The sequence below is a fragment of the Macaca fascicularis genome, chromosome 17 (genome assembly GCF_037993035.2).
Source record: "Macaca fascicularis isolate 582-1 chromosome 17, T2T-MFA8v1.1".
Classification (NCBI taxonomy): domain Eukaryota; kingdom Metazoa; phylum Chordata; class Mammalia; order Primates; family Cercopithecidae; genus Macaca; species Macaca fascicularis.
Genome location: NC_088391.1, coordinates 31,451,256 through 31,466,079, shown reverse-complemented (window position 1 = coordinate 31,466,079; position 14,824 = coordinate 31,451,256). Strand labels below are relative to the sequence as shown.

Genomic DNA, 14,824 nt, shown 5'->3' with positions numbered 1-14,824 from the left:
TCAGCTAGACTAAGAAAAAGAAAAGACCCATATAAATAAAATCAGAAACAAGAAAAGAGACCTCACAACAGATATGACAGAAATCAAAAGGATTATTAGACACTGTTATGAACAACTCTACAATAAATTTGAAAACCTAGAGGAAGTGGATAAAATCCTCGACCCATACAACCTACTGAGACTAAACCAAGAAGAAATCGAAAACCTGAACAGACCAAAAAGAAGTAATGAGGTTGAATCAGTAACAAAAAGACTTTCAACAAAGTCCAGGATCTGATGACTTCACCGCTTAATTCTACCTAGTTTAAAAAATAAACTAATATCAATTCTTACACTATTGCAAAAAATTAAAGCAGAGGAAAGTCTTCCTAACTCATTCTATATAAATAAAGTATAGTTGATAAAGTAGTGGTAGGATTTGAGAGGATTCACTCCAATTTTGAAAACAGTTCTACTGTGGATAAAATGCTATCAAATGGCATCACATGTTACAGAGAAATCACTTGTGAAAGGAAGAGTCATTTGATACAGTGAAGTTCGTTGTTGTCTTATTTTAAGAAATTGCCTCAGCCACCCCAGCCATTGGCAACCATGACTCTGATCTGCCAGCAGCCATCAACATGGAGGCAACGCCCTCCACCAGCAAAAAGATTATGATTTGCTAAAGGCTCAGGTGATCATTAGCATATTTTAAACCAATAAAGTAGTTTTACATTAAGGTATGTACATAATTTTTTTAGACATAATGCCATTGCACACTTAACAGACTACAGTGTAGTATAATCATAACTTTTATATGCATAGGGAAACTAAAACATTTGTGTGAGTCACTTGATGCAGTTTTTGCTTTATTGCAGTGGTCTAGAATGAAACCCACAACGTCTTTGCGATATGTCTATACACATTTATGTATTCTATAACTATATGTATTCTTTTATATATCTTTATATACATGTATAGAAAGAGAGAGAGAGAGAAAAGAAGAGAAAAATATGCAAAATTCAGTGTTGGGAGTATCCATGAGAACAGAGTTTCTGGTTAATGATTGTAATTTTGTTTCTTAAATGTTAGGTCTTCCAGTGAGCTAAGTGGTGTTTACTATATCCTTTAGATTCATGGAATTCTTGTTATTCAAATAAATTCTTCATCACTGTTTTGTGTAGCAAATATCTAATGATATATTTTTGCATTTTTTTGGTGGCTAAAGTGTGTCAGAACGGCTTTCCAGGTTTGAAGATTATGAAAATGCTGAATATGTCGCTTCATATGAGTAAGTCAGTTTGAAGTCTGAAAGGAGGGAGCCATTGATGGATCTCTTTTCTTTAGTTAAACAGGGCTTACGCTGAGGCAAGAAGGAAAAAGGGAAACTATAGAAGGGTATCAAAATGCATGGGTGGGAGAGTACACCATATTTATTCCAATTGAATACTTAGACAAGTATTATTTTGAAAAAAAAAATCCATCCATTCAGGAATAAATGTTCTTCCAGCTTGAAAATGTAAAAAGTCTCCTTAGAAGAAATTAACTTCATGAGAAGTTTTTTTATTTTAAAAGAAAACAGGAATGCAGAATGCTACTTACTCATCAATAGCGAACCTTTCTCATTTGTACTGGATCATGTGTGATTCCCAGTTTTGTAGATTTCACCTATGAGCAAATGGTATTGATAGCAAAAGCAAACATGTTTTGCTGACTAAAGACCTCTTTATGCTCATTGGGATTTTATTCTTCTCTGTTTCTAATCTCACTAGAGTACTGAGTACTTCCTATTGCACTGACCTGAAGGCATTTTACCATGTACTCACTGTAATGAGAGAATACATTCTTAAACTGGCTTGTGCCTGAACTGCAGACATATTCAGGAGATTTTTCGTCTGCTTCTTTCTTGCCCAGTTGTGTAACCATTCACCAGCTTGTGTCAATATTGGAGAGGAAGTACTGCCATAGAGGAAGTTAACTCATCATGGTTGTAAGCTGTTGGTGTCTAAACAAAGATTACATGGGAAACAGAGGGCAATACAAATAGTTCTTCAAATTACCCTGAGTTTTCATTTTCTAGAAATTTTTATCATGGGCCATCAATGAAGAATTCACGGCACCACTTAACTAAACTGTGTGTCTGCATACTAGCTATACATTTTCTGTAATGGAGCTGCCCAGGGCTGAGGGAAAACTAGACAGACTGAGCAAGGCAAGCATTTCCTTTTTCTTTCCCCACTCCAAACAAAATAAAGCAGGTTTTTGTTTTGTTTTATGTTTAAGTTACAAAGTCTCATTGCATAGACATAGGAGGAATTGGCAGTAGTCCCTGTGAGAATCACTGGTGTTTCATACCAGGGGGATGATCTTGGATTTATAGTAAAAGCTGGAATCAGTGCTTGGCTTTGACATCATGTATTCATTCACCTGATACTCAACAAGTCACTAAACCTGTTTAACTTTTAGATTATTCAAATGTAAACTGGTTATAATGCTTTCTATGTAGTGGATATTGTACTGTAAAAAATTAGTAATAAAACTAAAATAACATGCAAAAACACTTTGAAAATTCTGTAGCTCTGTAAATAGGTTTTGTGCCAAAAACTGAAAACAACATAAGAGTTTATGAAAGGAAAATCAGAAAATACAATCAACAAATCTATCCACATTTAGTCATTCTTAAACTTTGATACATGAACTTCTAAGTTCTTTAAGCCTATACATTTTTATGTTTACAGATACGAGACCATACTTATATTCTTTTGTAAATAACTTTATTACTTAATGGCATCATGTCTATGTTTTCTTTTTAATGTATATTCATGTGCACTTACAACATTATTTGTAATAGTTGTGTAATACTGCATGGTGTAGATGTGTTATAATTCATTTAATAGATATTGCTGAACAATTACGTTTTTTACAAGTTTTTACTGTTACAAAAAATGAATATATTTGAGGCTAAATCTTTGCATATTGTTGGTTATTTGTTTATTACAAATTCTCAGAAGTGGAAATCCTGTGTCAAAGGGAATGCTTGTGACACTATTGATATTGGTATGTGCTTGAACATCAAGATGCAAAAGTGTACATTTCTCTCCTCCAATACTTAATGCTAGCCATCATTGATTTCTTTGATATTAGTAAATATGTTTGTTCTAATGCACATTCCTTGACATACCTTCATTTATGCTTTTTTCAGTTAATATTTCATCATTTCCAAAGTACCTTTGCCCAATTAAAATTGGGGTGCTTTTCTGTCTTCAGACTGAAAAGTTAAATCTGTTGATCCTTTTTCTATTTTATGTAATATAAGTAATTTCTCCTAGGTTGTCTTGCTTTTCACTATATAAAAGTGTTTAATCTTCATATAATCCAATGTACCTGTTCTTTTCTTTGTGATTCATGCCTTTAATGTTATTCTCAGAAAAAAAAATCCAAAGTTGAATTCAAAGCACAAATATTAACTATGACCTTCTCTACCCCAAGATTTTAAATATATTCACCAAGATTTCTGTTTTGAATTTATTTTCTTTATTTAAATAAAATAGCTGCCCTGAATTTACTTTGTCTTAAGGTATAACGTGTAGAAATGTACTTTTCTCCTGTGTGACGAATAGTTTTCACAGCATCAAAATATCATCCCCCTGTATTGTCCTTACCCTGTTTTAGTGATCTAGAGTGAGAGCAGGAAGACCAGAGAGTCAGTGCAGTGTTTTCAGTGCTTTGCGTCATGGCCATCTCCATACTGCCAGTCTGTACCAGAGACAAATGTGTCCTGTGGGAGAGACAGCACCTGCCCTCAATACAAATCCCATTTCATTAAAAATGGTCTTGTTAGTGTCCATCGGGAGAACCCGCTCCCGATGTTTAACGTGGGTTCTTTTCTATTTCCTCAGTGTCTCGGCTGGGTTGAGAAATAAAGGGAAAGAGCACAAGAGAGAGAAATTTAAAGCTGGGTATCTGGGGGAGACATCACACATCGGCAGGATCCGTGATGTTCCCCAAGCCGTAAAACCAGCAAGTTTTTATTAGCGATTTTCAAAAGGGGAGGGAGTGCACGAATAGGGTGTGGGTCACAGAGATCACATACTTCATAAGGTAATGAAATATCACAAAGCAAATGGAGGCAGGACGGGATGACAGGACTACCGGATGAGGCGAAATTAAAATTGCTAATGAAGTTTCGGGCACGCATTGTCGTTGATAACATCTTATCAGGAAACAGGGTTTGAGAGCAGACAACCTGTCTGACCAAAATGTATTAGGCGGGAATTTTCCTCCTCCTAATAAGCCTGGGAGCACTACAGGAGACTGGGGCTTATTTCATCCCTTGGGCTTCAACCACAAAAGACGGCACGCCTTAAAAGGGGCCATCTATAAGGCTACCTTCAGGGTGCATTCTCTTTCTCAGGGGTGTTCCTTGCTGAGAAAAAGAATTCAGCGGTATTTCTCCGATTTGCTTTTGAAAGAGGAGAAATATAGCTCTGTTTTGTCTAGCTCACCAGCGGCCATTCAAAGTTACCTCTCTTGTTCACTGAACATTGGTGTTATCCTGTTCTTTTTTTAAGATGCCCAGATTTCATATTGTTCAAACACACATGCTCTACAAACAGTTTGTGCAGTTGACACAATCACAGGGTCCTGAGGCAACATTCATCCTCCTCAGTTTATGAAGAAGGTGACAGGATTAAGAGATTAAAGTAAAGACAGGCATAGGAAAACACAAGAGTATTGATTGGGGAAGTGTTAAGTGTCCATGAAATCTTCACAATTTATGTTCAGAGATTACAGTAAAGACAGGTGTAAGAAATTATAAAAGTACTAACTTGGGGAACTAATAAATGTCCATGAAATCGTCACAATTTATGTTCTTCTGCCGCGGCTTCAGCTGGTCCCTCTGTTCAGGGTCCCTGACTTCCCACAAAAAGTGTCATGTAGCTTCCACCTTCTATTGATAAAAAATAAGTCATGGTCATAGTTAATATTTGTGCTTTGAATTCAACTTTGATATTAATATTGGAACTTTCAGTGTTTTAAGTTTAGTATCTCATATCTTTTTCTCATTTTTTTTTTCTGAGATGGAGTCTGACTCTGTGGCCAGGCTGGAGTGCACTGGCGTGATCTTGGCTCACTGCAACCTCCACCTCCCGGGTTCAAGCCATTCTTCTGACTCAGCCTCCCGCATAGCTGGGACTACAGGTGTATACCACCATGCCCAGCTAATTTTTGGTATTTTTAGTAGAGATGGGGTTTCACCATGTCGGCTAGGATGGTCTTGATCTCTTGACCTCGTGATCCACCCGCCTCGGCCTCCCAAAGTGCTGGGATTACACGCGTGAGCCACTGCACCCAGCCTCCATCTCTTTATTTTTAAACTGTCATTTCAATTTAGTTTTTGTCTCTTGTGTATAGCATGTATTGCCTTTAATTTTAAAGTTATCTGAGAGTATTTCTCAATATGGAAGATGAGAGTAATATGTCTGTATTTATGATTTCTGGTATGTTTGGCTTTATTATCTTACTTTTTCTTTATGAAAAATACTTTGATATTTTCTTTTTAAATTTGCTAGTAATTGATTTGTTTTTATCCCTTTCATTTTTTACTGATATGCAAGTCAGAAGCCCATTTCTAGTCTATCCATGTTTATATTTAAATATTTAGAAAACATAATTATACCATTTTTCTCCATCAATATCGAGAATAAAACTGGACTTGTACTTGTAAAAGATAGGAAATGCAATCTGCCTTTACTTCTATCTTCTTCCAAACCTTGAATCCTAGTGTAATAATGCCGAGAATTTAAATCAATACTATTATTGGTAATTTTATATTGTCTTTACTTTTACAATCATTTATTTACATTTTCACGTACTACGTTTTTATGCTACATTACCAGATTTATTTAGACTTACTTCTGAGTTTATATTATTTATCATCTTTTCTCTGTAAGTCATCTTCCTTATTTCTGTGTTCTTCATTTTGATTCATTGCTCATCTGACTCAAGCACTTTGAGTAATTGTTTTTAGGAAAGGTACATAGAGGCTATGCTTTGAGTTGTTGCATGTTGGAGTGTCTGTCTGTTGCTCTGAAATGTGAATGGTACTTTTCCTGGATATAGATTTACTGAGTCATAGCTATTTCCCTGCAAACTCTACACGTAACTGCTTGAAGCTGCATTTACATAATACACTTTTTAAACCAAAAAAGTCTCAATTGTATATTTACTTGGTATAGTTTCAGGGGACACTGAAACAGATTGAAGGGGCTACAACTACCCAAGCCACTCCTTCATGCCTTCATGATCTGTCAGGCTTGGTTCTGTATGGTCATATTGTCAAGTGAATTCAGATGGATGACATTTCCTTGATACCCAGAGATCCAGTAGGCTGTGTGGGATCAGAGGTTCTTGTAAGAGAATGGCAACTTCAGGAAAGAATTTGCCCCTTTTGGCCAATTGATCCTCTGTCTACATCAGCCTTAACTTTCTAAGCCTGGGTAGAGGTGGTGGGTCCAGGTGGAGGAGGGGAAGTTTAGAAGGATTGGGGATTTCCTTTATCTCAGGTTAACATCATTCATCAAAGGCCAATTTTGTTTTTTTAACTTTTATTTTAGGTTTGGAGGTACATGTGAAAGTTTGTTACATAGGTAAACACATGTCAGGGAGGTTTGTTTTACATATTATTTCATCACCCAGGTATTAAGCTCAGTACCCAAATAGTGATCTTTTTTGCTTGTCTCTCTCCTCCTACCCTCCCTGCTTCAGTAGACCCCAGTGTTTGTTTCCCTCCTTTTGTTCTTACATCCTTATCATTTAGCTACCACTTACAGATGAGAACATTCAGTGTTTGATTTTCACTTTCTGCACTAGTTTGCTAAGGATAATTGCCTCTAGCTCCATCCACGTTCCCACAAGAGACATGATCTCATTCTCTTTTTTTTCTTTTTTTTTTTGAGTCAGAGTCTCGCTCTGTCACCCAGGCTGGAGTGCAGTAGCACAATCTCAGCTCACTGCAAGCTCTGCCTCCCGCATTCATGCCATTCTCCTGCCTCAGCCTCCCAAGTCGCTGGGACTACAGGTGCCTGCCACCACACCCGGCTAATTTATTTTGTATTTTTAGTAGAGACAGGGTTTCACTGTGTTAGCCAGTGTGGTCTCTATCTCCTGACCTTGTGATCTGCCCACCTCGGCCTTCCAAAGTGCTGGGATTACAGGTGTGAGCCACCGTGCCTGGCTGATCTCATTCTTTTTTATGGCTGCATAGTATTCCAGGGTGTATATGTACCACATTTTCTTTATCCAATCTGTCATTGATGGGTACTTGTGTTGATTCCATGTCTTTACTATTGTAAATAGTGCTGCAGTGAACATTTACATGCATATGTCTTTACAGTAGAATGATTTCTATTCCTCTGGGTATATACTAGGTAATGGGATTGCTCAGTCAAATAGTAGTTCTGCTTTTAGCTCTTCGAGGTATCCCCACACTGCTTTTTACAATGGTTGAACTAATTCACACTCCCACCAACATTGTATAAGTGTTCCCTTTTCTCTGCAACCTAGCCAGCATCTGTTATTTTTTGACTCTTTAATAATAGCCATTCTGACTATTGTCTGGTATGAAATGGCATCTCATGTGGTTTTGATTTGCATTTCTCTAATCTGTGATATTGAGCTATTTTTCGTATGCTTCTTGGCCACATGTATGTCTTCTTTTGAGAAATGTCTGTTCATGTCAAAGGCCAATTTTGGCAGTGCCCCAGTTCTCCTCAGTATCTGTCCTCTTTGTTCTCCAGTCTTAGGCACAGACTGGGAGCATTGTTTTAGGATTCATGCCTCTCACGGTGAAATTTGAGTCCTGTGTTGGAGACTTCAGTATGCCAGAAACTTCCTGAAGGGTTTTCCTACTGATGCCTGCTATGTCGGAGGCTTCTCCTCCTAAAGAGCCTCCAAAATAGGAGGCTTCAGTAAGGACAAAAAATTGTTCCTCATTAGCTACCTTGTCTTCAGCCATAAGGTAAAATGAGGCATTACTGGAGGCTCCATCAAGCGGGTTCTCCTTTCTTGGATTAATGGAAGGAGCCCAGTCTTTTGGGTGTTTCTCCTTTGAAGTATATCTTACTGAAATGTCTTACCTCTGCAGTTCATATGCAACGTCAAATGCAGCTCTCACTAATGTGTATCTGTTCACTAGGTGTCTAGTCTCAAAGAGATGATAAGAGCATCATTTACTCCCTATGCTCATCCTTGAAATACCTTACTTTATTGCTGTGGAAACTGAGATCTGGCCAAAGTTTGATGACTTGCCCAGGCTGGCATTAAAATACAGTTCTCTTCTACCACTCTTTTCTGTTTTCATGCTATATTCCTTGAGTTGATGACCACAAGTTTAAGTTTAGTATTGCCATAAAGTTGGAGTTGGGGCTTTGCATGCAATGGAAACGTTACTAAACATCCAAAGTTTACTGTCTTATTCACATATATTCTGGATAGGAAAGTAAAATACTCAGGGAGCAGAAAGGATAACATTTTAGTTTTTATTAAAAAGCATTTTGTTATATAACTTCTGAATAATTGTCCTTTAACATTATATTTATAAAGGCCTTTGTTTTTTGGTTAAATTTATGATATAGGTTAGAAGAAACCTGATTAATTTTATTTTTGCTTCTTTTTGCAGCAACAAGATTAAGAAAATTGTTCATTCAATTGTATCATCCTTTGCAATTGGGTATGTGAGACATAGAAAACACCATGTATTAAATATACCTGAGACTTAAATGCATAAAAAACACCACGTATTAAATATATCTGAGACTTGGCCGGGTGCAATAGCTCACACCTGTAAACCCAGCCCTCTGGGAGGCTGAGACGGGCAGATCACCTGAGATCAGGAGTTCAAGACCAGCCTGGCTAACATGGTGAAACCCCGTCTCTATTAAAAATACAAAAATTAGCCGGGCATGATGGCAGGTGCCTGTAATCCCAGCTACTCGGGAGGCCTAGGTGGAAGAATCGCTTGAATCTGGGAGGCGGAGATTGCAGTGAGCCGAGATCACGCTATTGCACTGCAGCCCGGGTGACAGAGTGAGATGTATATATATATATACTTAGTATTTCAATGAGAAAGACCGAAATAAAAAACAAAACCAAAAAGCATTTCCTGTTCATCAGTTGCTAAGTAGCTATGTGCCCCATCTAATGTAAACTAATTTATCATGGAAGTTTGGTTTAAGCTCAACTTTAAGACTTGCAAAGAAATGGCTTTTGCCTAAGATTAATAGTAACATTAATATTATTTTTCTTCCATCTGCACAAGTAAAGTTAATGAAAATCGAGTGTTAAAATTCTATAATTATAAGTAACGTGTTTTATTAAGTACCTTATACATCCAGAATTACTCTTTAATTCTGGAAACAATTTACTTAGACTCTTCTCTACATAAGAGTAAGATTTCATACTATGATATAGATTTATTCAATATGATATAGATTTACACAATATAATTGTTCCCTTTTGAATTAATGATATTTTAACTTGAGCTGCAACTTTTTGAAAAGTACTTTGAAGATGAATTCATCTTCATAGATTAGGCAAATAATGTAAACAATTTATGGGGAATGTATTTAGAATATGTAACAGCAAGTTTTAGGAGGTACTTTAGAGTTCAGTACTATAAATACGTATGGAATTGAATTCTTTCTCATGTACCCATCACTGTACTAGAATCGTCCCTAAATATGTAGTCATGTACTTTTGAAAATGTCACTGACAAAAAACTTGGTCTTTTTAAGAACTTATGTTACTCATGCTTTCATTTGGTTTTTATTAATAAATTCTTAAGAATTATCAAGATTGATAAGATTTTATTTTTTAATGAGAAATGGGTATAAACTTCTTATGAAATTCTCAAATTTTAAGAAGAGTTTACAAACAGACACAGGTAATTTTAATTCAATTTTACTTTTCTCTCTTGAGGTGTTAGTGTGATGTTTCTACTATAAAAAGGCATGATAACATCTTGTGAAGTGGTTTGGTGGGAATTTTTTTTATTAAGAACTGCTTCTATCGGATGAAAACACTGATTCGGTTTCTGAGATTCTATAACATTACAGTTTTTCCTGCCACTGGGCAGTTTAATACTAAATAATAACATTTTCGTACCCGATCATTGGCCTAAATATAGTATAACTATAGGGACACAAGCCCCTTTATCTTTGCTGTTATTTATTTATTTATTTATTTATTTATTGTAGAATATTTGGAGTTTTCCTGGTCTTATTGGATGTGGCTCTGATCTTTGCTGACCTAATTTTCACTGATAGCAACGTTTATATTCCTTTGGAGTATCGTTCTATTTCTCTAGCTATTGCCTTATTTTTTCTCATGGATGTTCTTCTTCGAGTATTTGTAGAAGGGTAAGTTTGATTATTTTGATAATGCATAAAGCTATTTTGTACTTTTCTAAGAAGCGCTTTGGGAGGCCAAGGCGGGTGGATCACGAGGTCAGGAGTTCGAGACCAACCTGGCCAAGATGGTGAAACCCTGTCTCTACTAAAAATACGAAAATCAGCTGGGTGTGGTGGCGGGAGCCTGTAATCCCAGCTACTCGGGAGGCTGAGGCAGGAGAATTGTTTGAACCCAGGAGGCGGAGGTTGCAGTGAGCCGAGATTGTGCCATTTCACTCGAGCCTGGGTGACAGGGTGAGACTCTGTCCCCCCTGCGCCCCCCCCAAAAAGAAGGAACAAGAGGATTCACCTCAAGCTGATTTAAAAGCCTTTGGGCCTTAGGAGAACCTTGGTGGTAGTCTGGCAGTACCCCCCATGGCCTGTGTTTGAGTTTGGTAGCCATAGATTGATGCTCCTCTGCTTTTGGAGAGGGGTGGAAAGAGTGGGGAGGACTGCATCTTGTGGTTTGAGTGACAGCTCAACCAGCTCAGCCATAGCACAATAAAACACCAGGTAGAATTATAAGTTTTTGATCTAGGCCCTGATTCCCAGCACCTTTGGACTCACCCGGAGCCTGGGAGAACTTGCCATCCTGAAGGGAAGGACACAGGCCTGGCTGTTTTTACCATGTGATGATCGTAGAGCCCCAGGGCTTCAGCAAACTTATGCAATAGCTAGGGAGTGGTTACAGCAGGTTTTGGGCAAGACCCAGTGCTGTGCTGGCTTCACATCGACCTAATGCAGTTATAGTAGTGGTGGCCACAGGGGTGTTTGTGTCACGGTGAGTCAGAACAGAGAGGAAGACTCTGTTTGTTTGGGAGAAATTAAGGGAAGAGAACAAGACTCTCTTTTTGGTAACCCAGAGAATTATCCTGGATGTTTCTAAGACCATTAAGGCAGTACCACATGAGTCTGCAAGAATTACAGAGTTTAGGAGGCTTAGGGTGCCCCCTAAAGCAGATACAACTTAGATCACAATAGCCAAGTTCTTTCCAATATCTGGAAAGCCTTCCCCAGAAAGATAGGTACAAATAAGCCCTGACAGTGAAAACTACGATAAATACCTAACTCTTCAATGCCTAGACACCAAAGGACATCTGCTACCATGAACACTATCCAGGAAAACATGACCTCACCAAATGAACTCAATAAGACACTAGAGGCCAATCCTGGAGAAACAGATATGTGACCTTTCAGACAGAGAAATCAAAACAGCTGTGGTGAGGAAACTCAAAGAAATTTAAGATAACACAGAGAAAAAAATCATAATTCTGTTAGATAAGTTTAACAAAGATATAGAAATAATTTAAAATAATCAAGCAGAAATTCTGGAACCAAAGAATGTAATTGGCATACTGAAGAATGTATTAGAGTCTTTTAATAGCAGAATTGATGAAGCAGAAGAAAGAATTAATGAGCTTGAAGGCAGGCTATTTGAAAATACATAGAGGAGACAAAGGAAAGAATAAAAAACAGTGAAGCATGCCTTCTGAATGTAGAAAATAGCATCCAAAGGGCAAATCTAAGTGATATTGGCCTTAAAGAGGAGGTGTAGAGAGGGGGCAGTTAGAAAGTTTATTCAAAGGGATAGTAACAGAACTTCCCAAACCTACAGAAAGGTATCAATATCCCAGTAGAAGAAAGTTATAAAATGCCAAGCAGATTTAACTCAAAGAAGACTACCTCAAGGCATTTAATAATCACACTCCAAAGATCAAGGATAAAGAAAGGATCTTAAAAGCAGCAAGAGAAAAGAAACCAATAATATACAATGGAGTTACAATACAGCTGGCAGCAGACATTTTAACAGAAATGTCTCAGGCCACGAGAGAGTGGCATGACGTATTGAAAATGCTGATGGAAACAAAACATTTACCCTAGAACAATATATTCAGTGAAAATATCCTTCAAAGTGAAGGAGAAATAAAGACTTTTCCACACAAGCAGAAGCTGAGGGATTTCATCAACACCAGACCTGTGCTAGAAGAAATGCTAAAGGGAGTACTTCAGTCAGAAAGACAAGGACATTAATGAGCAATAAGTAACTACCTGAAGGTATAAACCTCACTGGTAATAGTAAATACACAGAAAAATACAGAATGTTACAACACTAACTATGGTGTATAAACTACTCTTATTCTAAGTAGAGAGATTAAACTATGAGCCAATCAAAAACATTAACTACAACAACTTTTCAAGACATAAATGTTATAATAAGATATAAATCGAAATAACAAATAGTTAAAAAGAAATGAGACTAAGTTGTAGAGTTTGTATTAGTTTTCTTATTACTTTTTTGTTTATGCAAACAGTGTTATTTTATAAGCTTAAAATAATGGGTTATAAGATAGTATTTGCAAGCCTCATGGTAACCTCAAACCAAAAAAATACAATGGATACACAAAAAATAAGAAACATGAAACTAAATTATATCACCAGAGAAAATTACCTTCACTAATGGAAGACAGGGAGGCAAGAAGGAAGAGAAGACTACAAAACAACCGGAAAACCATTAACAAAATGGCAAGAGTAAGTCCTTGCTTGTCAATAATAACATTGAATGTCAGCAGATTAAACTTTTCAATCAAAAGACAGAATGGCTGAATGGATGAAAAAACAAGACCTGGCCAGGTACGGTGGCTCACGCCTGTAATCCCAGCACTTTGGGGGGCTGAGGCAGGTGGATCACAGGGTCAAGAGATGAAGACAATCCTGGCCAACATGGTGAAACCCCATCTCTACTAAAAATACAAAAATTAGGTGGGCCTGGTGGTGCACACCTGTAGTCCCAGCTACTCAGGAGGCTGAGGCAGGAAAATCACTTGAACCCGGAAGACGGAGGTTGCAATGAGCTGAGATCATTCCACTGCACTCCAGCCTGGTAATGGAGCAAGACTCCACCTCAAAAATAAATAAATAAATAAATGAAAGTAAAAACAAAAACAAAACGAAACAAAAAACACAAGACCCATCGATCTGTTGCCTATAAGAAACAGTCGTCTCCCATTAGTCTGAAAATAAAAGAATGGAAAAATGTATTCCATTCCAGTAGAAACCCAAAAAGAGCAGGAGTAGCTACCCTTGTATCAGATAAAATAGACTGCAAGACAAAAACGATAAGAAGACAAAAACGATAAGAAGAGACAAAGAATGTCACTATATAATGATAAAGGGATCAATTCAGCAAGAGGCTATAACAATTTTAAGTATATATTCATCCAGCATATATAGCCAATATATATACTGAGACTCGATAGCTTCCCTGCTGAATTCTACTAAACATTTAAAGAAGAACAAATACCACTCTTGCTTAAACTATTCCAAAAAGCAGAAGAAGATGAGGGAATACTTCCAAACTCATTCCACAAGGCCAGTATTACCCTGATACCAAAAGCAGACAAAGATGCATCGAAATAAGAAAGACAGGGAGCGGTGGCTCACACCTGCAATCCCAGCACTTTGGGAGGCTGGAGCAGGTGGATTACATGAAGTCAGGAGTTCAAGAGCAGCCTGGCCAATATGGTGAAACCCCGTCTCTACTGAAAATACAAAACTTAGCTGGGCATGGTGGTAGGTGCCTGTAATCCCACCTACTCAGGAGGTTGAGGCATGACAATCACTTGAACCTGGGAGGTGAAGGTTGCAGTGAGCCCAGATCACGACAGATGCACATGCACTCCAGCCTGGGTGACAGAGTGAGACTCTGCCTCCAAAAAAAAAAGAAGACAACAGGCCAATATATCTGATGAATATTGATGCAAAAATCCTCAACAAGATACTAGAAAGCTGAATTCAACAATATACTGGAGAGATCATTCATCATGACAAATGGGATTTATCCCTGGGATGCAAGCATGGTTCAAAATATACAAATCAACCAAAGTGATACATCATATCAACATAATAAAGGATAAAAGTCATAAGATCATTTCAGTTAATGCTGAAAAAGTGCTTGATAAAATTCAACATTTCTTCATGATAAACACTCTTAAAAAAAACTGGGGCCGGGCGCAGTGGCTCAAGCTTGTAATCCCAGCACTTTGGGAGGCCGAGACGGGCAGATCACAAGGTCAAGAGATCGAGACCATCCTGGCTAACACGGTGAAACCCCGTCTCTACTAAAAAATACAAAAAACTAGCCAGGCGAGGTGGTGGGCATCTGTAGTCCCAGTTACTTGGGAGGCTGAGGCAGGAGAATGGCGTAAACCCAGGAGACGGAGCTTGCAGTGAGCTGAGATCCGGCCACTGCACTCTAGCCTGGGCGACAGAGCGAGACTCCATCTCAAAAAAACAAAACAAAACAAAACAAACAAACAAAAACTGGGTATAGAAGTAACACAGCTCAATATAATAAAAACCATATATGACAGACCCCCAGTCAGTATCACACTGAATGG

General features: G+C 37.7%; 1 protein-coding gene across 1 annotated transcript in view; it reads left to right on the top strand.

Annotated features, from left to right (window-relative positions):
* The first annotated feature begins 1,209 nt into the window (after nucleotides 1-1,209).
* The window catches only part of LOC102121204 (phosphatidylinositol 3,4,5-trisphosphate 3-phosphatase TPTE2-like), a 61,535-nt gene continuing 47,920 nt past the window's right edge, over nucleotides 1,210-14,824 (top strand). Inside the window, exons 1-3 of the mRNA XM_045377061.3 lie at nucleotides 1,210-1,270; nucleotides 8,660-8,710; nucleotides 10,236-10,397. Of these exons, the coding sequence (XP_045232996.2) occupies nucleotides 10,366-10,397 (32 nt within the window). The 5' untranslated portion in view covers nucleotides 1,210-1,270; nucleotides 8,660-8,710; nucleotides 10,236-10,365. The remainder of the gene's footprint in view (nucleotides 1,271-8,659; nucleotides 8,711-10,235; nucleotides 10,398-14,824) is intronic.